This window comes from Hemitrygon akajei, chromosome 13, assembly GCF_048418815.1.
Source record: "Hemitrygon akajei chromosome 13, sHemAka1.3, whole genome shotgun sequence".
NCBI lineage: Eukaryota > Metazoa > Chordata > Chondrichthyes > Myliobatiformes > Dasyatidae > Hemitrygon > Hemitrygon akajei.
The window spans coordinates 26,377,280-26,403,051 of record NC_133136.1 but is presented as its reverse complement, the minus strand read 5'-3'; the positions used below and the strand labels follow the sequence as shown (position 1 = coordinate 26,403,051).

The 25,772-nt window shown below is 40.1% G+C and overlaps 1 protein-coding gene across 1 annotated transcript in view; it reads right to left on the bottom strand.

Moving 5' to 3' along the window:
- Window positions 1-25,272, bottom strand: part of LOC140737713 (gamma-secretase subunit Aph-1b-like) — a 45,456-nt gene extending 20,184 nt beyond the window's left edge. The window contains exons 1-3 of the mRNA XM_073064276.1: window positions 24,950-25,272; window positions 8,366-8,536; window positions 119-192 (exon numbers count right to left, since the gene is read on the bottom strand). Of these exons, the coding sequence (XP_072920377.1) occupies window positions 119-192; window positions 8,366-8,536; window positions 24,950-25,062 (358 nt within the window). The 5' untranslated portion in view covers window positions 25,063-25,272. The remainder of the gene's footprint in view (window positions 1-118; window positions 193-8,365; window positions 8,537-24,949) is intronic.
- Window positions 25,273-25,772: the final 500 nt, after the last annotated feature.

Sequence of the window (25,772 nt, the reverse complement as noted above, 5' to 3'; positions counted from 1 at the left end):
ATCTCAGGAGCTTTGACTGAAATTTGGCTTAAGTTTGTTTATAACATCCGACTTAACACAAGTAGTATTAACAATTGCAGGTGCTGGTATTTTTTTTTGCAATAAAATTACTGCTCACCATAGGCCATTTGCTGAACTGATAAAGGTGACTTTCCATCTTCACTTAGTGCCGCTAATCCTTCATTGGCCTTTCTAAAGGGAATAAAAGATATACAGATTTAAATAAAAATCCATTATGGGAAGATAAAAAACAAACACTTTTTATTTTCATCTAATTTGCTTAATCTTCTTAAGTTAAATACTGTACTGTAGAAACATAACTCAAGTAGCTTAAAATTTAAACTTATTTTCTTATACTTTGCTTAGTAAAACCATTTTTCAAAAAGAGATAAAATAGATTACCAAGGCCATGTGAAAATTATAGTAAATTAAAAGTGAATTGTGTAATTAAACTTCTGCCATAGAAGTATTTAACATATTTTTGAGGTAAAATCATTTTATTTCCTTTAAACCATCTCCTTAAAGTTGGTACACTGGTTATAGATTCAGTGGCTCCAGTAGTGTTTAAGAACCACATTCACAGTCAACTTCCATGCATGAACAGGGCAGAAAATGCCAGCAATTTACTCAAACATAGACACTTCATAATAACACATCATTTAGGCTGAAAACTGAAATATAGTAGTGAGATAGTTAATACTAATTCTGTGTCCCAAACCCTAATCCTCAGCACGACCTACAGGTATAAAGCACCATGAAAAATATGTATTACTTGGCTGTTACCCAAGCTTTGGCAAGAAATACTGTGCACAAAAGCAACACTGAAAAAAAATGCTAGGCTAATGGAGCTCTTTCATTACCAACAGATCATGTCAAAATTTTATAATTACCTACAAAATTACAATGCTCTGTGAGTTAGAATTTTTTTTAGTTGGATGACCCTTCTTTCGGAGAAGAACCTGAACAGCAGGATCTGATGTCAGTACGGAAAGAGAGCTGAATACACAAAATACAGAGTTTGAAAAGTACAGATGGGAACAAGGAGAAAGCAGTCCATTGGAATAGTCTGGAATGAGGCTGTGGTATGATCTGTAAACAGTGTTTAAATTGAAGTCTGCAGTAGGGGGAAGTATTGAGTATGCAAGAAAGGAATGAGCCTGTTTCAGACAGCACATAATTGCTTGAATTCTAACAAACATGTTGAGGGAAGTTGGCAAGTGAGAGATTGTATGACGTTATGGCTTCTTTTGCCCCCCAATTTAATCTGTCTTTCTAAATGACAGTTTATATTGTTTCCGATAGACACCTACCCCCCACTTTCTATCTTCCTCCTTTGTCAAGCAGTGGTGTTACATTTACAGCTTTCTAATCCTCTCTGGCCTTCTTAACAAAGTGTCCTCTCTCTCTGCAGCCACCTCCTTTATAGTTCTAGGAGGCTGGCCAGCAGATTCAGGGTTCCTGTCAACCTTAAGCACTATTAGCTTACCTAGCACATTTTCTCTAGTTCCTCCCTTCCCTCAGCTGTTTCTAGACCACTTCTGCTAAATCATGCCTTGGTTCAGCAAAATTAGCCTCGTGCTTTTGTGCAACTTTTACTATTTTTTTCCTTGTCCATACTTATACAAGCCTATCTAAGTTATGAAAGTACCAGAAGAATGCTGTCCCAGCTTTATTCTCTGATATTAAATTCAGAATTGTCCACTTTCTTATAAGGCTTGCGACGTACCAGTTAAAACAGTTCTTCTGAATTCAATTTAGTATATCTGTGCATTTGACACGTTTCACAGTGAATGCATCTGTTAAATGTGGGAAATTTCAAATACTTTCATATCACCACCTTGGTAGTTAATCAATATCAGAAATCTGATTACAGATTTGTTCTCTTGATTCTAAGTAGTCTGCAGTACATTCCCAACAATGTGAATGGCTTTTTTTTGGATCTTTTGCTCAACTCATAAATTTATTTAATGATTGTTCAAGTATATCATCCATTCTCAGAATTGTAATTCTTTAACTAATATGGCCTCCTTTTCCATCCCTCTATCTTAACTGAAATCTCTGCAATCAGAACATTGTTATTTTAATCTGTATCAACAATCTAGATGATAATGTGGTTCGCTGGATCAGCAAACTTGCTGGGCGGATGACACTAAGATCGGGGGTGCAGTTGACAGCGAGAAAGACTATCGGGATCTGGACCAGCTGGAAAAATGGCAGATAGAATTTAATACAGACAAGTGCAACTGGGCACTGAGGAGTGTGGTAGGACAGAGGGATCTGGGAATACAGGTCCATAATTTGTTGAAAGTGGCAGCACAGGTAGATAGGGTTGTAAGGAAGCTTTTGCACATTGGCCTTCATAAATCAAAGTACTGAGTACAGGAAATGGATGTCATGTTGAAAGTTGCAAAAATGTTGATGAGGCCTAATTTGGAGTATTGTGTGCAGTTTTGGTCACCTACCTACAGGAAAGATATAAACAAGTTTGAAACAGTACAGAGAAAATTTACAAGGACGTTGCAAGTACTGGAGAACCTGAGTTATAAGGAAAGATTGAATAGGTTAGGACTTTATTCCTTGGAAAGCAGAAGATTGAGGGGAGATTTAATAGAGGTATACAAAATTATGGGGGGTATAAATAGGGTAAATAGAGACAGGCTTTTTCCACTAAACATCAAGGGTAAAGAGTGAAAGGTGAAAAGTTTAAGGGGAACATGAGGAGAAACTCTTCACTCAAGAGGGTCGTGAGTGTGTGGAACAAGCTGCTTGCGCGAGTGGTGCATGCAAGTTCGATTTCAACATTTAACAGAAGTTTGGATAGGTACATTGATGGCAGGGGTATGGAGGGCTGTGGTTCAGGTGCAGGTCGATGGGAGTAGGCAGCTTAAATGGTTCAGCATGGACTAGATGGGCTAAAGAGCCTGTTTCTGCACTGTATTTTACATGACGCTATGACTCTTTAATGGTGCCGCCTTTTGACAGGCTGTTGACTCAAGATATTAGCACATATCATCTTACTTATTAAGGATTCTATCCACCTGATATTTTGCTCAAGGAAGCCTTGCCCTTACTCCAAACAGGCAGCCTGAATGGCTTTGAAATGAAGCAAACAGTATCATCAGCATTTTACATGATCTTGTGCTTGAATAGGAGCACAGCAGCGTACTTTGAAGTTTCAAAAGAAAAGGAGGAAACATTTTCTAGGAGTATGCTGGACAAGTTTGGACAAGTTACATGAGAAGTCACACAGAAATTAACTACAGTCAAGAAACAAGACAGAGAACCACTCTGGTAACTACTGTATGTCAAAGTAGTTACCAGAGTGGTTTCTCTGTCTTGTTTCTTGAATGTCAAACAATAAAGAAAGACAAGGAATAAACATAGAGGAGGATAAAATTACAGTTTAATGAGTGCAGTCTGGCACTACAAGCAGGTTAGAAGGCATTCAACAGGCTATCTGAGAGAAATATTTATTGAAATAACAAAATGATTGAGACCTGAGAGGAGAAATCATGGAAGGAATGAAAAGACACTTGCAGTAAATGGAGGGTAAACATTTACAGATTATAATGACAAATCGTGCTTCATTAGCTCTCAGAGTTCCAGTTTCTTATTAGTGAATCAAACTTTTTGCAGGTGACGGGAATAGATTTTTGAATTGCTTACCCCCCCCCCCCCCCCAAGTTCCACTGCTACCACTTTAGATAAAACGTAGATGGGTGGGTTTGTAAGTTTGTGGATGATACCAAGATTGGTAGAGTTGTGTACAGTGTATAAGACAGGCAACGAATACAGGGCCATATAGATCAGTTGCCGATATGGGCAGAGAAATGGCAGATGGAGTTTAACCTTGATAAACGTGAGGTGTTTCACCTTGGTAGGGCAACTACAAAGAGGCAGGACACCTTAAGAACAAGATCCTTAACAGTTGCTGAGCACAGAGATTTTGGGATCCAAGTTCATAGGTCCTTGAAAGCGGCTACACAGGTCGATAGGGTGGTTAAAGCAGCTTATGGAATGCCTGCTTTTATTAGTCACGCCATTGAGTTCAAAAGTCAAAAGGTTATGTTGCAACTTTATAAAATTCTAGTTAGGACACGTCTGGAGTATCGCATACAGTTCTGGTCACCATACCATAAGAAGGGTGTTGAGGCTTTGGAAAGGGTGCAGAAGAGGTTTACCAGGATGCTGACTGGATTAGAGGCCAGGTGCTATCACGAGAGGCTGGATAATCTTGGTTTGTTTTCTCTGGAGCAGCAGAAGTTGAGGGGAGATCTGATACAGGTTTATAGGATTATGAAAAGCAAAGATAGAGTAGACAGGGTGCATCTGTTTCCCAGGGTTGAAATGACTAGTATCAGAGGGCATGCCTTGAAGGTGAGAGGGGGAAGCTTCAAGGGGAATGTGAGAGTTAAGTTTTTTTACTCACGAGAGTCATGGCTGCACGCAATGTGCTGCCTGGTATGGTGGCAGAGGCAAATACACTGGATAGGTTCATGAATGTGAGGAAGATGGAGGGATATGGACATTATATAGGTAGGAGGAATTAGTGTTTGAGTGTTTTTGATCTGCTTTTTAGCTGGTTCAGCACAATACTGTCAGCCAAAGGGCTTGTTCCTGAGCTGTGCTGTACTGTTCTATGTTCTATAACTCTAATTCTATAGCACTGGCAAAGTTTCAAAAAATTCTAGTAAATATCTGTGGAAAACAAATACACACTTCTCAGTTCTCAATTATTCGGGAAAATTGAATGGGCAGTAATGTAGAATTTGCCTTGTGATAGATTCTTAGTTACTTTCCGCTAAAATAAATCCTGCCAAAGTTCAAATTTCATCCCAGCTGTAGATGCTGAGTTCATAGCAAGCACTGAGGTACCCCTCAACTTCAATCCCACAGCAAAATAAATGTAGCCCCCGGTAAGCCTCAAGGTCACTCAGCTCGCTTCCGTCTAGGGGAAGCAGCCTTCGGTCCCGCCAAACTGGGTAATCAGCTTGTGTGGATGCTGTGTGATGTCCCCATCACACCAAATAACAGACAGTACGCCATATGCGATTAAATAATTACACTTTATAAATCTTACTGGAACTATGTACTTAACAGAGATACAATATAAAAGGAAAAGTAAACGGTGCCAAACTTATCAAAGTCAACCACTTCGTGCACAACCGTTGGAGCTCAGTTAACAAAGTCTTCTTGCTATCATTCAATCCCCTCCAACCTCCTCGACCAGCCGCCTGGGACCAACAACAGTGGTCGACCAGACACTCGACACGAATCTGTCCTCGTCTCCTCTCCTCACCGAAAACCCTGGGCCTTGGACCCCCCTGCTCAGGGGCCGTTCCGTCGCCCAGCTTACAACATCATGTCTTCTCCCTCTAACCCCTCGTGCCGTCTCCTTCAAAGCCCCGCGCAACACTAGCTTACAGACCCACAAGAAAGAATAACATCTATCCCAATTGGTTAACAACCAAATACAATTCTCGTTATCAGTAATTATAACCCAAACAAGCTGCAAGAGAAAGCACTCTCTCACCAGTTAGCATAACAAAGAAGCCATTTTGATTAACATACGCAGTAACATAAAAGAAGGAACCCCTTACATAAATAATGGTGAAACTGCAACAAACTGTCTTACTGTATAATAGATATCAAGACAATTGATAACGAGCCTTACACACCTATTGCACAAATTTAAATCTATTTACTCTAGAAACAATTTATCTTCTATATGGCAGTGTGGGAATCAGTAAATTATGATCCTGATGTAGAAGAACAATTAACTCTTTGCAAAGATCCATTAGATAGCTTATAAGCTCACATGGAGGAGGGAACAGCACAGAACTGGACTCTCATGGCACCCCCTGGTCCCTTGCCCATATTGACTATGATGCCTATTTGCTCTGGTTCCACTTGCCCACATTAGGCCTGTATCCTCCTACACCATTTTCTATCTAAATTCCTGTCCAAATGCCTTTTAAACGTTGTTATTATATCCATCTTTATCACCTCCTCTGGCAGCTCTTTCCAAATAACCACCACAATCTGTGTAGGAAAACTTAACTCTCAGATCTCCTTTAAATGTTGGCCCTTTCACCTTAAACCTGTGCCCTCTTACTCTGGGAAAAAAGACTGAATCTAATCCATCTATACCTCCATAATTTTATAAAACCATCAGCCTTCTAATCTCCATTAAAGATAAGCCCAGTCTCTGCAATGTCTCCTTATAACAAGAGACTCCATTCAGGCAACACACACAAATGCTGGTGGAATGCAGTAGGTCAAGCAGCACCTATAGGGAGAAGCGCTGTCCACATTTCGGGCCAAGACCCTTCATCAGGACTCACTCCATTCAGGGCAACATTCTGGTGAATCTCTTCCATGCTCTCTCTTTTGCTTCCACTTTCTTCTGGCAGTGTGATGGGCAGAACTGTACACAACACACCAAACGCAGTTTTGGCCGAGACCCGAAACGTCAACAGCGCTTCTCACTATAGATGCTGCCTAACCTGCTGTGTTCTACCAGCGTTTTGTGTGTGTTGTTGTTTGAATTTCCAGCATCTGCAGATTTCCTCGTGTTTGCTCTTTAAACGCAGTCTAAGCTAATTTTTATACAGCTGCAACTTGCCATAATAATTCTTATACAGAAGCCTTCTTCCTGACCCTATCCATACATGTCACCACTTTCAGGACTTAGATTAGCACTGCAAGGTCCCTCTACACATCAAGGCACTGGAGGTCACTGCCACTTAACACCAGAATCTGATGTTCCAAAGTGCATAACTTCAAAACTCTGGATTAAAGTTCCATCTGCCACTGCTCTACCCAACATTCCAGCACTAGTATGTCCCACTGGTATCTTTAGTCAACATTCTTCACTATCTAAAACTGCACCAATTTTTGTGATACCTGCAAGTCATTTATATATATATATATATATATGAGAAACAAAGGTTCCAGCACTAGCCCCTGCCATACACCACATTACAGACTTCCAGTCCGTATGGGAAGGAGGAATTAAAATGGTAGGCCATCGGGAGATCCTGGTTGTTACCACAGACAGAGCAAAGGAGCTCAACAAAATGAACCCCTAACTTGCGTTGGGTCACACCAATGCAGAGGCTGCACTGGGAATTCTGCATGCAATAAATGACACTGCAACACACACAAAACACTGGAGGAATTCAGCAGGTCAGGCAGCATCTATGAAGAAGAGTAAACAGTTGACGTTTTGGGCTGAGAACCATTTTCAGGAGAAGACTGTTTACACTTTTCCATAGATGCTGCCTGACCTGCTGATTTTCTCAAATATTTTGTGAGTGCTGCTTTAGATTTCCAGCATCTGCAGATTTTCTCCTACTTTCAAAAAATGATACTGATGGCTTCACATGTGAAGGACTGTTTAGGGCCCTGAATGCAGGTGAAGGAGGAGATGAAGCACTCAGTGTGGTTGGAAGGATAAATGGCTGGAGGGGAATGGTGAGGATAACCAAACAAGAGAGTCACAGAGAAAGTGATCGTTGCATAAAGAGAAGAGGAGAGGGGAGTGAGAAGATGTGCTTGGTGATGGGATCCCATTGGAGATGACTGAAATAGTGCTCATGGGTTGGTTCATTGTCTATTCAGAAATCTGATGGCAGAGGGGAAGAAGCTGTTCCTAAAATGTTAATCAAAGTAGTGCACTACTTACTTAATTTAAATTTTTATTGTAATTTGTTAGTACTCAATCCATTGTCACCCACACCACAATCATCAGATTAACATCCTACAGTCTGCTTCCTTATCCCCAATCAGATAACGCAACACAGAAGAGTAGACCTGTTACATGGACTGGAAATGAGCTGTTACAAAATAGTCCAGCTCATTAATACATGACGGTGGAGATTAATTACACGTCTAAGACTCTCATAATCACAGAAGGATAAACAAGGAGCTCAAATTTAGCTGACAGATAGCAGAGTTAAAAATATCTGACAACATCATGTTCACAATTCCATTAATGACCCAAATTATGAGAGGGCTATATTAAAACCATTGTCAAAATGGTGTCAGATAGCAAAATTGCACCAATTTCTTTTTGGTTTTCCAAGATCTTCAAATTTATTGCAAGCATTGCAGGATATCCTTAGGACGATTCGTCAGGAGGGCTAATTATTTCTAAAGGTGTATTGTCACAATTTGTACTATAATTTGCCAAAAGGATTCACCTGGTTACTCAAACCTCAAAAGTGAGTACAAATAGATTCTGAACATAAGTTCTAGAAATCAAGCTTATACCTTAACATCCTTAAAATATTTACACAATAGTATGAAACTATCAGTTCAGCACGTGGGATTATGGGCATAATAATTTTCAGAACAGACATACCTCAAGAGCTTGTAGTAAGCAAACCGGAAGACTTCCTGCAGAATTACAGAGAACATCACACCAAAGATGATGAGGGATTTCTGTAGTCTGGCATCCTTCTCATTGCTAACTTTTACAGCAATAAACCACACTAACGAAGACAACAGCAAGGAAAGCAACCAGAAAAATGCCCTGGAACACAAAAATCATTCAATTAGGTCAAAATCAGAAGTGGAAACTCCAATTATGTATGGATGCTGCTTGACCTGTTGTGTCTTTACTTTCTAAAAAATCTGGTTTCTGAATAGATTTCTGGCGACAAGAAAATATTGGAACAGCTTGTGTGATGCCAAGGTTCTTCAGAAATCAAGAATGAGGCATTAAACTTGTTGCTAACAGATATTTTTCTTAAGTGTTATAAGAACAAAGAAACACAGGGAAAAAGCAGTTGTGATTGTCTTATGCTCAAGAATAGATAATAAAAATTCCAGGGATAGCCATTAACCTATAAAATAGCCAGATTCAAGTGGTTTGACACCTGCTACTAAGAAACTTCTAGAAAAATATAGAAGCAGCTGTGCAGTAATTGCTGGGAAAACTCACTGAACAATTACATGGATATACTGTAGGTGACTACATAAAAAATACAAGCAAGCATAGGAAAGGTAAACTACAAGAAAATTAACAATTCTGTACCCTAGTGCAACACCTGTCAATATCTAGATTATTGAAGCAGGCTTTTAAATTATTGGAATCATTTGTATTTGTAACTTTCACAACCTCGGAATAATTCAAAATTGCTTAGAGCCATAAAGGCTACATCTACAGTAGACTGGATAATTTTGAAAATGCCGGTTTCGCGTAAAAACGATAGGAGTCCACACTATGCTTTTTAAAAAATATTTCCGTCCACGTTGAAACGGAGATTTCAGCGAATCTCCTCCTACTGCGCATGCGCAGGACACATCTACCGAAAACAAGTGACATGTTTGGTGTCAAATCTCGCAATGTAAGTGCGTGTTTGTTCAGTTACAGACTGGAAAAACTTAAACAACGGGCAGCTGTTAGCTCTCGCGCAGGAGGATTTAAAAGTAAAAAAAATACTGAAGCATATGGAGGCGACCCACAGGGAATTCACGGACTGTATGATATGGCTGATGACGAACATTGAAAAACTGACTAACTCTGCTACATTAATAAAGCACCTTGTTAAATGTGTAAAACATGTCTGCATCAGTATTATCCTGTATTTCCATACAATGTTACATTAGGCTGTTACACATCTATTGTCAGAGAAGTACTTGCATAAATAGGTAAACCACCTTCATACGAGCAAGGTCAGAAAACAGAACAAAGTGAGTATACTTATTTATTCAGCAAGTTATGGGTCAAAGTATTTGGTGAGTACATTTCTAACTCTTCTGGCTTCAGTCTCGTTGCCATCTGTTCCGAAATTGTTAGGTTGTGTCAAAGAAAACCATGAAATGGCGCGCTACCTTCTGACAGCATTTTCAGATTTCTCCGGTTACCCCGTGCACACTGATCTGCCCAAGCCGTGTTTTCAAAACTACCCACCCTGGAAAGCGTTTCTGAAAAGCTCTGGTTTCGGGGGATGAAAACGTCATTTTAGTGTGGACAGAGGGTAAAAACGAAGAGAAAAAGCTTCAGTTACGGATTTATCTGGCGTAGTGTGGACGTAGCCTAAGTTCCTTTTGAAGCGTTGACTTAATTGCTGCAAGTGAGGCTTTCATTGAACTGTACTTCTGCAAACGACAATAAACTCAACTTCAAATTGTAATGATGGAAACACAGCAGGCAACTTCTGTAAAGAAGTGTGAAATGGAACAATTAACGATGGTTAAGAAGCGTTTGGACACACACAAAACAGGAACAAGGATCTTGTGCAGGCAAAATGCATTAGTTTAGATTGGCAGCACAGCTGCATGGACATTGTGGCTCCATGTTCTATGCACTTCAAGACAAAATAATGCAAATTATCAAAATTACTGAACGGAATACTACAGGACATTTGATATTCTAAGTGATGCTCGCTCACTCTTTGCTGTTTGCACAATTCGGTGTTTTTATCGTGCATTGGGTATTTGATGTTTTCTTGAACAGGTTCCATGGTGTTTCTGTTTTGTGGCTGCCTGCAGAAGGATGAACCTTAAAAGTTGTAATCTGTATACATACTTTGATAATAATGTACTTTGAATCTGAAAAATAGAAAATGCTAAAAATGATGCTATTGCATCAGGTAGCTTTGAGTAATTTCTGCAGAAAGAGAAACATCTCAGATCAATTTAATCAAAATTGGAAAAAGTTAGAAATATTAACAAGTCATGTGTACAAATTCAGAGAATGGGACCGTCAGTAACAGAGAATGAAATCAGGCCATTTGGCCCAACTGGTCCTACGATAACGTAGAAAGTAGGTGAGATTAAGCTACAATGCAAGACAAAGGAGGATAGAAATAAGGACAAGTTAAGAAACAAAAATGGTTTGGAGCAGTTTGAAATAGGAAAAGCACAATCATTAGCCCCAGCTGTTTGACAAAAAAATTCAGTTCTGAAACAGATAAACTTGGTGTTGGGCCCAAAATGTAATGTCGTGCTTAATCAAGTGGAGTGGTTCTCCTCTGAGGTTACACTGAACTTCAGTGATAAGCAAAAGTATCAGATATCAAAGTGGGAGTGGGTTAAAAAAATTAAAGGAGTGGAGACAACAGAGTAAAATTGTAGGCAATTCGCAACATTTCAGGCTGAACAGTGACTTGTCAATTTCAGATCATAACCAGTGTCTTCCTTTTCAAACTGCTGATGACAATGATAGTCAGAAGGACTTACTCTTCTGAAGTGTAGTCATGATTATAAAATGGGAGATACAACTCCTATCTGAATAGAGCAGGTTCCCATAAATGGCAACGTAACAATGAATAGTCATTATCTCCAGCTTCATGATGTTTCTCTTATAACAAGTTAACCAAAACTGTACACACTACTCCAGAAGCCACTTCACCAGTGTCTTGTAACTGCATCCTAATGTGCTAACTGCTATACTCAATGCCCTAACTAAAGGTCAAAGTGCCAAACACTTCCTTCACCTTCCTGTCTATGTGTAATTCCACCAATGCCAACAAGGTGCTTGTACCCTGCGGTCCACAACAGTCCCCAGGCCCAGCCATTCACTGTGAAATCCCCAACTTGATTTGACTTTCCAAAATGCAATACCTCACACTTATGTCATTTGCCATTCATATGCCTTAACATTCTCATCTAGTCTATACAAATGATGAGCAATGTTACGTCCAGCACTGATCCCATGACACATCCTAGTCACAAGCCTCCAGTCCTACACCCTCAACTCCTAACCAACCAACAAGCAAATTATGTATGTGCTTAGTTACCTCTCCCTGGATCCCATGTAGCACAAACTTAAAGACCCATCTTCCATGCGGGACTTCAAAGACCGTGCTGAAGTCCATAGAGACAATGTTCACTCTCCTGCCCTTATCAATCTTCTTGGTTAGCACTTCAAAGATTATCAGGCACAATCTGCCATGCAGAAAGCTGTGTTGATGATCCCTCATTAGTCCTTATCTATTCAAATGCTGGTAAATCCTGACCTTCGGATTCCCCTACAGTAACTTACCCCACTACTGATGTCAGGCCTACCAGTCTGTCGCTCCCTGTCTTGTCTTTGCTGTGCGAGGTGGACAGATAGAGAGATGACCCTTTTTAGCCCTTAACTGAAAAATAAACACCAGAAATAACTGCACCGCTCCCCCAGTTTTTTGAAGTGTTGTTTACTAACAGAAGCAGATGCACCCTGGGTTTAACATTTAGAATTTCATTTGAAAAATTGGTGTTTTAACAATATAGAATTCCATCAGCGCTACACTCAAACGCCAGCCTTCAAACTTCAATGATCAATTGCTGAGTGCAATGAGGCCCTCAATCCTCTAAGTCACAAAGCTACAGTGGGTAAAATGGAGATAACTGGGCCCAACTGTGGATAGAGGATATCAGTAATGCTGACTGTGTACATAGGACGTTGCAGAACAATACCAGAAAGAAGTGAAAAATACACTCAGTGGCCACTTTATCTGGTACACCTGTTTAACAATGCAAATATCTAACCAGCCAAACATGAGGCAGCAACTCAAATGCATAAAATCATGCAGACATGGTCAAGAGGTTCAGTTGTTGCTCAGACCAACAACAGAATGGGGAAATGTGAACTAAGTGACTTCGACCACAGGATGATTGTTGGTGCCAAATGGGGTAGAGCTCAAATATCTCAGAAACTGCTAACCTCCTGGGATCTTCACACACAACAGTCTCTAGAGTTTACAGAGAATGGTGCGAAAAAACAGAAATACATCCAGTGAGGAGCAGTTCTGTATCAAGAATGCAATGTTAATGAGAGGTCAGAGGAGAATGGCCAGACTGGTTCAAACTGACAGAAAGGTGACAGTAACTCAAACCACTATATGTTACAACAGTAGTGTGCTGAGAAGTATCTCTGAATACACATGTCGAACCTTGAAGTGGATGGGTTAACAGCAGCAGAAGACCACGAACACACACTCAGTGGCCATTTTATTAGGTACAGGAGATACCTAATAATATGAACACTGAGTGCATAAAGAAATCAGTTTATGGGACTCTATACTCCAGATCCCATGTGGTCAGCTGCATATGCAAAATTCTTCACATGAGAAAAAGGATCTAGTGTTTTCCCGCATATATCACGAATAAACTCTTCTCGGGCTTCCAGCTAGACACAGGTATTGATTATAACTGATGTTTCGATGACAATCTCTGCTATCTTCTTCAGGGATGAGGTCTAGAGTAGGTCTGTAGTCTAGTGTAGTTTTTTGTGTTGTTTCACGTAGTTCAGTGTAATTTTTATATTGTTTCATGTAGCACCATGGTCCTGAAAAACGTCGTCTCGTTTTTACTGCGTACTGTACCAGCAGTTATGATCAAAATGACAATAAAAAGTGACTTGACTTTGCACAACATTTTTTCTGACATAAAAATTAATGCTTTTTTTAAATGATGTGAAAAAGGCAGAAATATAATTTAATACAGGACTTCAAAGATAAATCTAATTTAAAGATGTTTTCATTTCAATCACAGTAAAGCCTTCAGCCAGAAATTTAATTACTTTGACAATCTTGGCTCCAAAAGGGAGCAGCATATTTATTTCTTTTTGCACACATCATCTTTGCTGCTCGTAATTCTACTGAAATCACTCATGGTGTTGACCTACAGTGGTTCCCAATTAACTAATAACTTTTTTATTTTCAAATTCACCTGTGGCTACACTTCCTTACTTTTCTAATAACCATGCTAAAACGCCTCTAAATTTTGTCTTTTGGTTATCCAATTAATCTCTCCACTGTTAGCTGGTCACTAAAATCTGGACTTCTCTCCCTACATCTTTTTGCTTTGGTCCTTTTTTTAAATATTTGCACAGTTTATCTTCTTTTTCTCATTGGTTGTTTGTCAGTCTCTGTTTATGTATCAACTTTGTTCATAAATTCTGTTGTATGTCTTTATTTTCCCATACATACCCACAAAAAAAGAATCTCAAGGTTGTATATAGCAATGCATTATGTAAAATTAAATTTTTTTATCAAAGTACTCCACATTAAAAAATATCACTTAGCACTTAAGTTTGATCACTTGCCCAAATACTTCCTTATGTTTCAGGATCAATTCTGATCTGATGAAGGCCCAAAACAACAGGCAAGTTGTATTAAAGTCACTGTATAAATGCATGTTGTCATTGTATTGAAATAAAGTTATGATAATTGCAGTTTTTGCTTCTGTTAATTGAATGTTTGTCATCAAATAGCAGAAATGGATGATAAAAGAATGGGCTTGTTAATAGTTACCCATGGTGTCAACAAAAGTATCATTTAATCTGACTTAAAAACATTAGTTAAAATCTCTGGATATTTAAATACATTAAATAAAGATATGCTCCTGATTACATTAGAGGAACAAACCCATTTTACTGCTAGCATTTCCTTCCCATTGGCAATCGTTAGAATAGTTCAAGCAGTATATTTATTACATGCCTCTGAATCAGGAAAAAGTAATTGTGTAATATTCCCTAAGCAAATTTCACCAAGAAGTTGATGGCTTTACTACAAACGTAGCATTGCACTGCACATCCGTGGACTCTGATCATTTATATTTACATCATTAAATATTCTACAAGATCACTAACTAGAACAGTCCTTCAAAGTCCGCATCATTTTAAAATCAATGGTTTGCTCTAAATTTAGGAATCAAAAAGCAGGCATGGGAATTATGTTTTATGAACCAAAACCAGATAATCAGATTCCTCTCTGCTCTGTTAGTTTGCAATCATTACCCAAACTTTTTTTAATATATAATAATGAAATTCCAGCCTTACATACACAAACACTGCTGACAGAAATGTTACAGAAGGGAAACTAGCTGCCTAACTGAGGCAAGCTTGAGTTGGGTTGAAGGTGCACTTTCTGATAAAACATTAATCTGGAATCCATGGTACTACAGGAAAGTTCCTAATATGGTTAGAGCATTGGCTGATTGGTAGGAGGCAACGAGTGGGAATAAAAGGATTTTTTTCTAGTTGGCTGCCAATCACTAGTGGTGTTCTGCAGGGACCTATGTTGGGACCACTCCTTTTTATGCTGTATATCAATGATTTAGATGATAGAATAGATAGCTTCTTTACCAAGTTTGCAGTGATACGAAGATTGGTGCAGGGGCAGGCAGTGGCGAGGAAACAGGTAGGCTGCAGAAGGATTTAAACAGATTAGGAGAATGGGGAAGAAAGTGGCAAATGAAATACAAATGAAGATGGAAACTGCACGGTCATGCAATTTGGTAGCTGAAATGAATGTGCAGACTATTTTCTAAATAGGGAGAAAGTCCGAAATTCTGAGATGCAAGGGGACTTGGGAGTCCTTGTGCAGAACAACTTAAAGGTTAACTTGTAGGTAGAGTCAGTGGTGAGGAAGGCAAATGCAATGTTAGCATTCATTTCAAGAAGTCTAGAATACAAAAGCAAAGATGTGATGCTGAGGCTTTATAAGGCACTGGTGAGGCCTCACCTGGAGTACTGTGAACAGTTTTGGGCTCCTCATCTATGAAAAGATGTGCTGGCATTGGAAAGGGTTCATAGGAGGTTCACAAGGATGATTCTGGGAATGAAAGGGTTATCATATGAGGAATGTTTGATAGCACTGGGTCAGGACTCGCTGGAGTTTAGAAGGATGTGGGGGGGGTGGGAATCTCATTGAAATCCTTACAATTTTGAAAGATCTAGACACAGTGGACGTGAAAAGGATGTTTCCCATGGTGGGGAGTCTAGGACAAGAGGGCACAGACTCAGGATAGAGGACCGTCCATTTAAAACAGAGATACTGAGAAATTTCTTTAGCCAGAGGGTGGTGAATTTGTTGAATTTATTACCATAGGCAGCTGTGGAGGCCAGGTTGTTGAGTGTATTTAAGACAGAGTTTGACAGGTTCTTGATTGGACATGGCATCAAAAGTTATAGGGAGAAGGCTGGGGAGTGGGGCTGAGGAGGGGTAAAAAAGGATCAGCCATGACTGAATAGTGTAGCAGATTCGACGGGCCACATGGCCTAAGTCTACTCCTATGTCTTATGGTATTATGGAATCAATCATGCCAACCCAGGTCCAGTACTTAATCTAGTTCAGGATTAACACATCCAGTTAATTATTTGGTGATTAATTAATTATTCCTCAAACAGATGAGGATCACAATGAAAAATTCAAAATCATAATTTCCCTTGTAAAGCATTAAACAGCTGGCTATGCCCCATTTTTTCTCAATGAGTCTTGTTAAGCTTATTTCAGTCTTTCACCTGACTAAAATACTGGCAGGTTTCACGGTCAGCTTTAAATTTTTGGTTACTATAGAGGAACTTTAGAAAGTTAATACTCAGCAGCTAATTGAACCAGCTTACAGAAACATTTCAAAGAATGCCATATGCAATTCCTATGACTACCAAATGTAATCACCCGAATTCCATGGAAGCTGGAAGCAAATCTATACTTAATTTATTCAATAGCAAACAAACTTGTTCCAAAGAAAACGTTCATCATTTCTAAAAGCCAAAGGTCAACAGGGCTAATATTTTAACCCAGTGCAAAATAAAGTCCACTCTGTCTGTCAATGTTGATGTCAAAGTCAGGGCTGGCGTCACTTCTTTGGATGATGCAAACACCAGCCCTCAGCGATAGCTAACATTGTTTCAGTACAGCAATAAACTTGAATGTAATGCAAACTAAAAAGAGAGTTTATGTAGTCATTTGGATTGCATAAGAATTAATACAGACTAGGAAGTAGATTTAAGTCATTTTAAGTAGGTTTTAAAATGCTGTTTTAGTGTTTTTAAAAAGCTAATAGAGGTCATTACAAGTGATACAGAAACTAATTACTGACTCTACTGGAGATTAAAAACAAAAAATATCACGTGAAGACAAAGCTCTATTAAATTGGTAAGTTATGGAAGGGCATGAAATACACACAACCTGTTTCAGGAGTTGGATAGTATCCATGACAACCATATTTGCAAAAGATCCCTTCGGCTGGATGAGTTCAAACTTGATGCTGGCGTCACGATTGCATCTGTAAGGCTGAGAGTTATGTAGATAGAATACTTCAAGAGTTGGTCACTCCACAGTTAAGTAATGGTAGCAGCGATGATTGTGAAGACAAAATATTGTCCAGTTAGGCAGCCTAAGGGTCCCCCTTGAATGCTTCTCCTCCGTAACCAGCATTCAACTCTGAGCAAAGTTGCATGGGTTGTTTTATTGCAGGTTCTAAGAGTTGGTAGAATCTTCAGCAAAGAAAGCACATTGCAATGTGGGAACAAGGAGAACCCTGTACTTGCTGAGAAAAGTTCTGTTAGCTACATAAGCCGTTCTGACTTTTGGAACATTCAAATACTGTTCAATGCTTTAAAACTAAATAAAATGTTTAAGTGCTTAAATACAAACATTCTGAAAATCTAACTCAAACTTATCCAACAACAAACAAAGGTGGTGATGGAGCACAGCAGGTCAGGCTGCATCTATGGAGGGAAATGGGTAGTCAACATTTTAGGTCAAAACCCTTCGGGAGGATTGGAAAGAAAGGGGGAGACAGCCAGTATAAAATGCTGGTGTGGAGGGAAGGGGTGGAGCAATATTTATCTCAAAGTTCAAAGCACTTATATGTTATCATATACTATCTGGAGATTCATTTCCTTGAAGGCATTTCCAGGAAAAACACAATAGAATTTTATGATAACCTACACATAAACCAAGACTGACAAACAACCAATGTGCAAAAGGTCAAAGGTTCATTTAATATCAGAGAATATATACAGTATACAACCTGGAACTCATACTCTTATGAAACAAGAAGCCATATAGAATGAATGATAAAAACAGCAAAGCCCCAATGACTTCCTCACCCTTCCCTTCGCACAAGCAAAAGACAAGTTGCGCAAGTAAAAAAACTAGAGAAAATGAGTTGCAAAGAGTCTTTGAAAGTGAGTCTGTAAGTGGTAGAATCAGTGGAGAGTATTGGTGATTGAAGTAATCCACTGGTTCAGCAGTCTGATGGTTGTAGGGTAATAATTGTTTCTGAACCTGGTGGTGTGGATCCTAAGGCTTCTGTACTTCCTGCCAGATATTAGTAGTAAGAAACTGGCACAACTTCATCCTCCTTCACAAGTGAGAGTTCAGTGCTGAAGCTTGGTTAGGCAAATAACCACACCACCTATCCTCAAGGTTTGGAATATTTGCATCCGTATGCACAAGCAGTGAAACATACGAATTGCTGCTGTTACACACAATCAGGGGCTTTGCTCGGATTACCTCACAAGGTCCTGGCTGTGCTAATGACAGTGTGAGCAACACGCAATAATACTGGCCGATGGCATTGTGTCCACAGCAGCCACTCTGATCTGAAGCAGGATTGCGGCAGCAGAGCAATAGCAGAGAAGCTGCCCAGTCCCATTAGCACCAGCTGTGCAATGCAAATACCTGCTCCCACAATGGCAGCTTTGGGAAGATAAAACTTTGCCCTTAGAAGAATAAATTAATGCACGCCAGAATAGAATTCACAGGAGCCTGGCAAGGCAAGGGCCTGAATATCAAAAGGGATTCCAAACAATGCAGAACAATCCCCACCCATAAAGGAGGACAATCCCTTGCCTACCAAGAGTTGAAATTCTTCAGTATGAACGTCCTTTCAGCATTCACACCATCTGCCTCATATTCTGTGGTTATGAGATCCTCAGTCTCAATACTTCCTGGGTGAATAATTTTCCTTTAACTAATTCTCTAATCATCTTGTACACACCTTAATCTTCTCTTTTCCATTGGCTAATATATTTGGCTTCTTAACCCTTAGTGTACTTGATACATCTCCTGTCCTTTAAATTCTTCCTGACACATTACACAGAGTTATTCACAACAGTGAGCACTGAAGCCTAATCAATAATTTAAAAGGGTCAGACTAATCTCATTGTTTCTATATTCAATATCTTTTTATTACCCTAAGTAATCTCCATACTTAATGTCTGTAACAAACTTTTTCTAATAGACTTTTCAAATCCATCACTTCACAGCTGACTACACTAAACTACCCATTTCACCATACTGAAGCTTCTGATTATTCTCCTGCTCACTACATTTGAATTAGGTCCACTCTCAACTATGCATCCATTATAACCATATAACCATGTAACAATTACAGCACGGAAACAGGCCATCTTGGCCCTTCTAGTTCTTGCTGAACGCTTACTCTCACCTAATCCCACCGACCTGCTCTCAGCCCAAAACCCTCCATTCCTTTCCTGTCCATATACCTATCCAATTTTTTTTTAATGACAAAATTAAATCTGCCCCTACCACTTCTACCGGAAGCTCGTTCCACACAGCTACCACTCTCTGAGTAAAGAAGTTCCCCCTCGTGTTACCCCTAAACTTTTGCCCCCAACTCTCAACTCATGTCCTCTTGTTTGAACCTCCCCTACTCGCAATGGAAAAAGCTTATCCACGTCAACTCTATCTATCCTCCTCATAATTTTTAATACCTCTATCAAGTCCCCCCCAAACCTTCTATGCTCCAAAGAATAAAGACCTAACTTGTTCAACCTTTCTCTATAACTTAAGTGCTGAAACCCAGGTAACAGTCTAGTAAATCTCCTCTGTACTCTCTCTATTTTGTTGACATCTTTCCTATAATTTGGTGACCAGAACTGTACACAATATCCAAATTTGGCCTCACCAATGCCTTGTACAATTTTAACATTACATCCCAATTCTTATACTCAATGCTCTGATTTATAAAGGCCAGCATACCAAAAGCTTTCTTCACCACCCTATCCACATGAGATTCCACCTTCAGGGAACTATGCACCATTATTCCTAGATCACTGGGTTCTACAGCATTCCTCAATGCCCTACCATTTACCATTAATGTCCTATTTTGATTAGTCCTACCAAAATGTAGCACCTCATACTTATCAGCATTAAACTCCATCTGCCATCTTTCAGCCCACTCTTCTAACTGGCCTAAATCTCTTAGCAAGCTTTGAAAACCTACTTCATTATCCACAATGCCACCTATCTTAGTATCATCTGCATACTTACTAATCCAATTTACTGGTATCACCTTGATTAATATAAACTACATCAATGGATAGCAGATCTTTTAACCCTCGGTGATCTCATTCATTCACCTTTTAATGATCATTTCCTAAATTAATTCACAGAAATGTCAAATCAGAAATCTGAACACAATTTTTCCTTGAGCTAAGAAATGAAATTATCAGTTTTTAATTCTTTAATGATTGCTTATGTGTCTATTTGTTAAAATTCAGTATTAGTTATCTTTCTTATATATAATTATTCAGAGAATTTTTTTTAAAACCAAATAGGTTTCGGCCCAAAATGTCATCACTACCTCCTCCCATAGATGCTATCCGGCCTGCTGAGTTCTGCCAGCATTTTGTGTTTTTACAAATATATATCAGTTATTTAGGAAATAGTGCTTATTCTTCACTGTGAGAACTATGATAAATCAAAACTATAGTTGACATTTTATTTCTTTGTGTATTTTTGTAACCTGACTACTGAATTACTAACTTTTTACTGCTGGCTACAAACACACAAAGTGAGTGTGTAGAATCACATGTGGAAGTCACATGAAAGGGTAAAAGACTGTCTAAAGAGATAACATGATGTTTGAAAATCATTAGAACTACAGAGACAAAAAGAAGTTTTTTTTCCCCAGCATTTGTAGCCTCCCTTTTATCTTAGAAAAAGAAAGCAGTTACAATTCTACCTACTCTATAGTAACTACTTAGATAACTGCAAGACATACATTAGGCTACTGTTTATTGATAACAGCTCAGTGTTCATCACCATCAACCGCTCAGTATTAATATCCAAGCTTCAAATCCTGAGCTTCTGTACCTCCCTCTGCAACTTGGTCCTCGACTTTCTTAATGGGGAACCACAGTCAGTGTGGAACAGTAATAGCATCCCCTCCTCACTATCGATAAAGGAGCACCTCACAGGTATGTGCTTGATCCACTGCTCTACTCTCTTTACACTCGTTACTGTGTGGCTAAGCACAGCTCATTCACTATCTCTAAGTGTGCAGATGACATCAGTACTGCTGGTAAAATCTCAGATGATGATGAGAAGACACAGGAGCAAGGTAGCTCAGCTGGTTGAGTGGTGATACAACAACAACTTGCACGTAATACTAGTAAGACCAAGGAACTGATTGTAGACTTCAGGAAGGGGAAGTTAGGAGAACACACACCAGACCTCATTGAGGGGTCAGCAGTTTCAAGTTCCTGGATGTCAACATCTCACAGGATCTATCCTGGGCCCAACATATTGATGTAATCACGAAGAAGGCATGCCAGTGGCTCTATTTCACTCAGCCTGAAACATCGACTGTTTACTCTTTTCCGTAGATGCTGCCTGGCCTGATGAATTCCTCCAGCATTTTGTGTGTGTTGCTTTGGATTTCTAGTATCTGCAACTTTTCCCAGTTGTGCTACTTTGTTAAGACTTTGAGGAGATTTCATGTGTCATCAAAGACTTACAAATTTCTATACATGTACAGTGGAGAACATTCTGACTGGCTGCATGATAGCCTATTGGCTCCAATGCATAGGATCGCAAGAAGCTGCAGAAGGCTATAGTTAGCCAGCTCCTTGGGCACAACCCTCCCCACCATCAAAGACATCTTCAAGAGGTAGTGCTTATGAAGGCAGAACCCATCATTAAGGACCCAAACCATCCATGACATGCCTTCTTCTCATTACTACCATCAGGGAGGAGGAACAGGTGTCTGAAAACCCACCCAATGTTTCAGAAACAGCTCTTCCCCTCTGCCATGATTAGATTTCTGAACGGTCCATGAATACTATCTTCTTTCTGCACTACATAGTTCTATTTTTGTCATTTAGTCAATTTTTATGGCTACAAAACATTTCACATATGTCAGTGATAGTAAATCTGATTCTAATTCTAAAATAAGTACTAGTTAATACTTACAGTCTGGTTTTTCCACCTGACCATCAGCCAAAGAATACAAATATCTTTCTCTAAGATTAGATCAGATATGGTCACCTCACTATAGGAAGGATATGGAAACTATAGAAAGGGTGCAAAGGAGATTTACAAGGATGTTGTCTGGACAGGCGTGTACTCGGCCTTTTCTCCTTGGAACAGCAGAGGATGGCAGGTGACCTGATAGAGGTGTATAAGATGATGAAAGGCATTGATCGTGTGGAGAGTCAGAGGCTTTTTCCTAGGGCTGAAATGGCTAACACGAGAGGGCACAGTTTTAAGGTGCTTGGAAGTAGCTACAGAGGAGATGTCAGGGGTAAGTTTTTTTTACACAGAGAGTGGTGAGTGCTTGGAATGAGCTGCCAACAACAATGGTGGAGGTGGATACAATGGGGTCTTTTAAGAGACTCCTGGATAGGTACATGGAGCTTAAAAATATAGAGGGCTCTGGGTAACCCTTGGTAATTTCTAAAGTACATACATGTTTGGCATAGCATTGTGGGCCGAAGGGCCTGTATTGTGCTATAGGTTTTCTATCTATTCTATGTTTCAATCAGATAACATTCATTTCTGAAAATCAATAACACAGCATCATAAACATCATATATATCAGAAAACACATACAACACTCAAGGACAGGTTGACAAAAGTTTTAAAAACCTGTAAAAGCTAATCAAAATGAATAATTGCATAAAGTTGACTGTTCAGATCAATGAGTTTTAAACTACTTATGGTAACTATGAGACAGGGTTGAGAATATTCTATCAACACTGCATGACAGTTGTGGGTTTTTTTGGTGAACCAAGTAAATTAGGTTGGTGGTTAAGCAGGCATTCAGTTCCTCATGTTAGCACTTTAAATCCCTTTGTCAATATTTTCTTCACTGTTAATAAAAGATGCAAAGTGCTCAATATGTGCTTGCCCTATCTTCCATGAATACATCAAATTCTTTACTCTCAGTAGGTATGAAATTATAAAATTATGAAAGGGATAGATAAGATACAGGCAGGAAAGTTGTTTCCAGTGGTAGGTGAGACTAGAACTAGGGGACATAGCCTCAAGATTCAGAGGAGTAGATTTGGGACAGAGATGAGGAAGAATTGCTTTTCCCGGAGAGTGGTGAATCTATGGAATTCTCTACCCAATGAAGCAGTCGAGGCTACCTCAGTACATATACTTAAAACAAGATTGGATAGATTTTTGCATAGTATGGGAATTAAGAGTTATGGGGAAAAGGTGGGTAAGCGGAGATGAGTCCATGGCCAGATCAGCCACGATCTTATTGAATGACGGAGCAGGCTCAACGGCCCAGATGGCCTGCTCCTATTTCTTATGTAATGTCTTATGTAATGTCCCATATATTCTTGCACGATTACTGTTCAAATGCTAGTAAAGTAGCTTAGGGTTCCTTGATATGAACTGTCATTTTATTCCCATAGTCTCCTTATGCCACCTCTATTTTCTCTTTGATTTTCTCCTTCAATTTATTGTGTTCACCCCAATTTGCAGTGGAAAAATTCACCTGATCTGCATCACTCTTTGCCTCATCATATTCTTTTTTTGATCTCTTTCTGCACTAATTAATTTAATGATTTATTTGCAGCAATTTGTAGTTTTTTGATTGTATTGTACTATACTTCTGCCATAAAACAAATTTCAAGACGTGCCAGTGATATTAAACCTGATTCTGATCTCTGTTACCTAATGAGTCCTAATTTGTTTCCAATATCCTTTCATCTTGTAGAAATGTACATAACCTGCATCTAAATCAACAGCCAGCTCCTTAAAAATTGTTCCAGTCATTTTCCCAGTGTTCTCATTTCACTCAGCTAAATCTCCAATTATCCCACTAAATTCACCAGTTTTGAAATACGACTTTAAATTATTCATTACCCTGTAGCAAAAATATCCTAAACTTTGTGACCCCCCCCCCCCCCCCCCCCCAAACCAGGTCCAAGTGTTCTTCCACTGACACCTGAACCTCTCAGGTTTCCTCACACACCAGCACTAGATCCAGCAACGTCCATGTACTAGACATGTTCAACTCCTTTTTAAGTTTTAAGACCATAAGACCATAAGACACAGGTGCAGAATTAGACCATTTGGCCCATCGAACCTGCTCCGTCATTTCATCATGGCTGATCCAATTTTCCTTTCAGCCCCAATCTCCTGCCTTCGTCCCATATCCTTTCATGCCCTGACCAATCAACAATCTATCAACGTCTGCCTTAAATATACATAAAGGGTTGGCCTCCACAAAGAATTTCAAAATTCTTTCCCATCATAGAAAACGTATGTCATGAATCCGAACAATCCAAATAATCAAACTTGATTAAACAACTACAATAACAGGCCCGTGAGAGGCTGACATTGAATACAAATAGTATACGACCAGAAAACAATTAAGTTTCCTTGCCAAAAAAAAAAGTAATTGCTTTTAACGAACAATGGAGAAAAAGAACATGTGATCGTTCGGAATGCTACGTTTTCTTTTCTATTTTCAGGGTTCCAGCCTTCTTGGTACTTTCGCCTATTGTCTGATTTCGGTGACAGCATCGCCACTACTCATATTAGCAATGAGTTTCAATTTTTCCGATTGTGAAAGTGCGAATGGGTTGCGTATATCAGTAAGAATGCGACGGGCAGAACCGCCTCCTTCACTCTCGTAAACTATGGCTCTATGAAATCCCAGTGACCAGAGAATGGGAAGAGGCGGGTGGGACCGAGTTATGAAGAGGGAAACACATACACACAAACTATTGGGGAAAATGGTGAAGGAAGACGTGAACGTTTGCGTTCAAACATCCAGTTTTCCTTTTGTCTTACGGCGAACACTGACGCTGGTGCGGACTAAGTAACTCGGCACACCAGCAAAGGTTGTTTAATGGTCGGTGTCCGCGCGTTTTGTCTCCCTTCCACCAACACGGGGGTTGGCAGGCACAAACAAAGAGCTCGCTGCGCCGGCGTGCGGCCGGGAGCCGGCTTACCCCGCGATCAGGACAATCACTCGCAGCGGGTCTTTGGCGATGGTGAAGACGAACAGGGCCAAAGCGGGACCGAAGGCAACGAAAGTGCAGCCGAAGAAGACGGCCACGGTCATCTCGTCAGCAGCGAGTCCCAGCGCAGATCCGTCCGACTCCCCAGGCCACCCGGAACATGACTTCACCACACCCGACTGCTCCGACAGCGCACACCCGGCGCCGGGCCGCCCGCTGACGGCTTCTCGTTTCCCCTCCCCTCGCCCCTCCGGCGGCGGGAGAAGTGAATTTCGGCCGCTCGCCCTTCCGATCGAAACGATGCCGGGTCCCGGGAAGAATCCGAAACGCGAACCAGTACACAGAGACGGGCGGCGCGGCCACCGTCACCCCGCCTAATGCGTCACGTGGTGGTTCAGAGGTGAGGGAGCGCAGCTGGTGTGGGAGGAAGGAAGGAGTGGAGGGATCACCTCGGGTTACTGAGGGGCCACCTGTACTTCTGTAAGGGAGTTCCTTCTTCTCTCGGGGTCCTAGAGACACAAGAGACTTGAGGTGCTGGAATCTGTTTATCCTGCTGGAGGAACTCGCCCTGTCCAGCAGTATCTTTGGATGGGGGAAATATCGACGTTTTGGGTCAAGACCCTGCATCAGGTCTGCTTTTGGGCACATCTTCAGCTTAAGGTCAAATTCTAGGTAGAAAATCAGTAAACCAAACAATGGCATCCTCCAGAACGCAGACATGGTGACTTTACTCTTCTATTGGTCTGGATGAAAAGTCTGCCCCTGAGATGACACTGTCCATTTCTCTCTCCAGATGCTGCTAGACCCCTGAGTT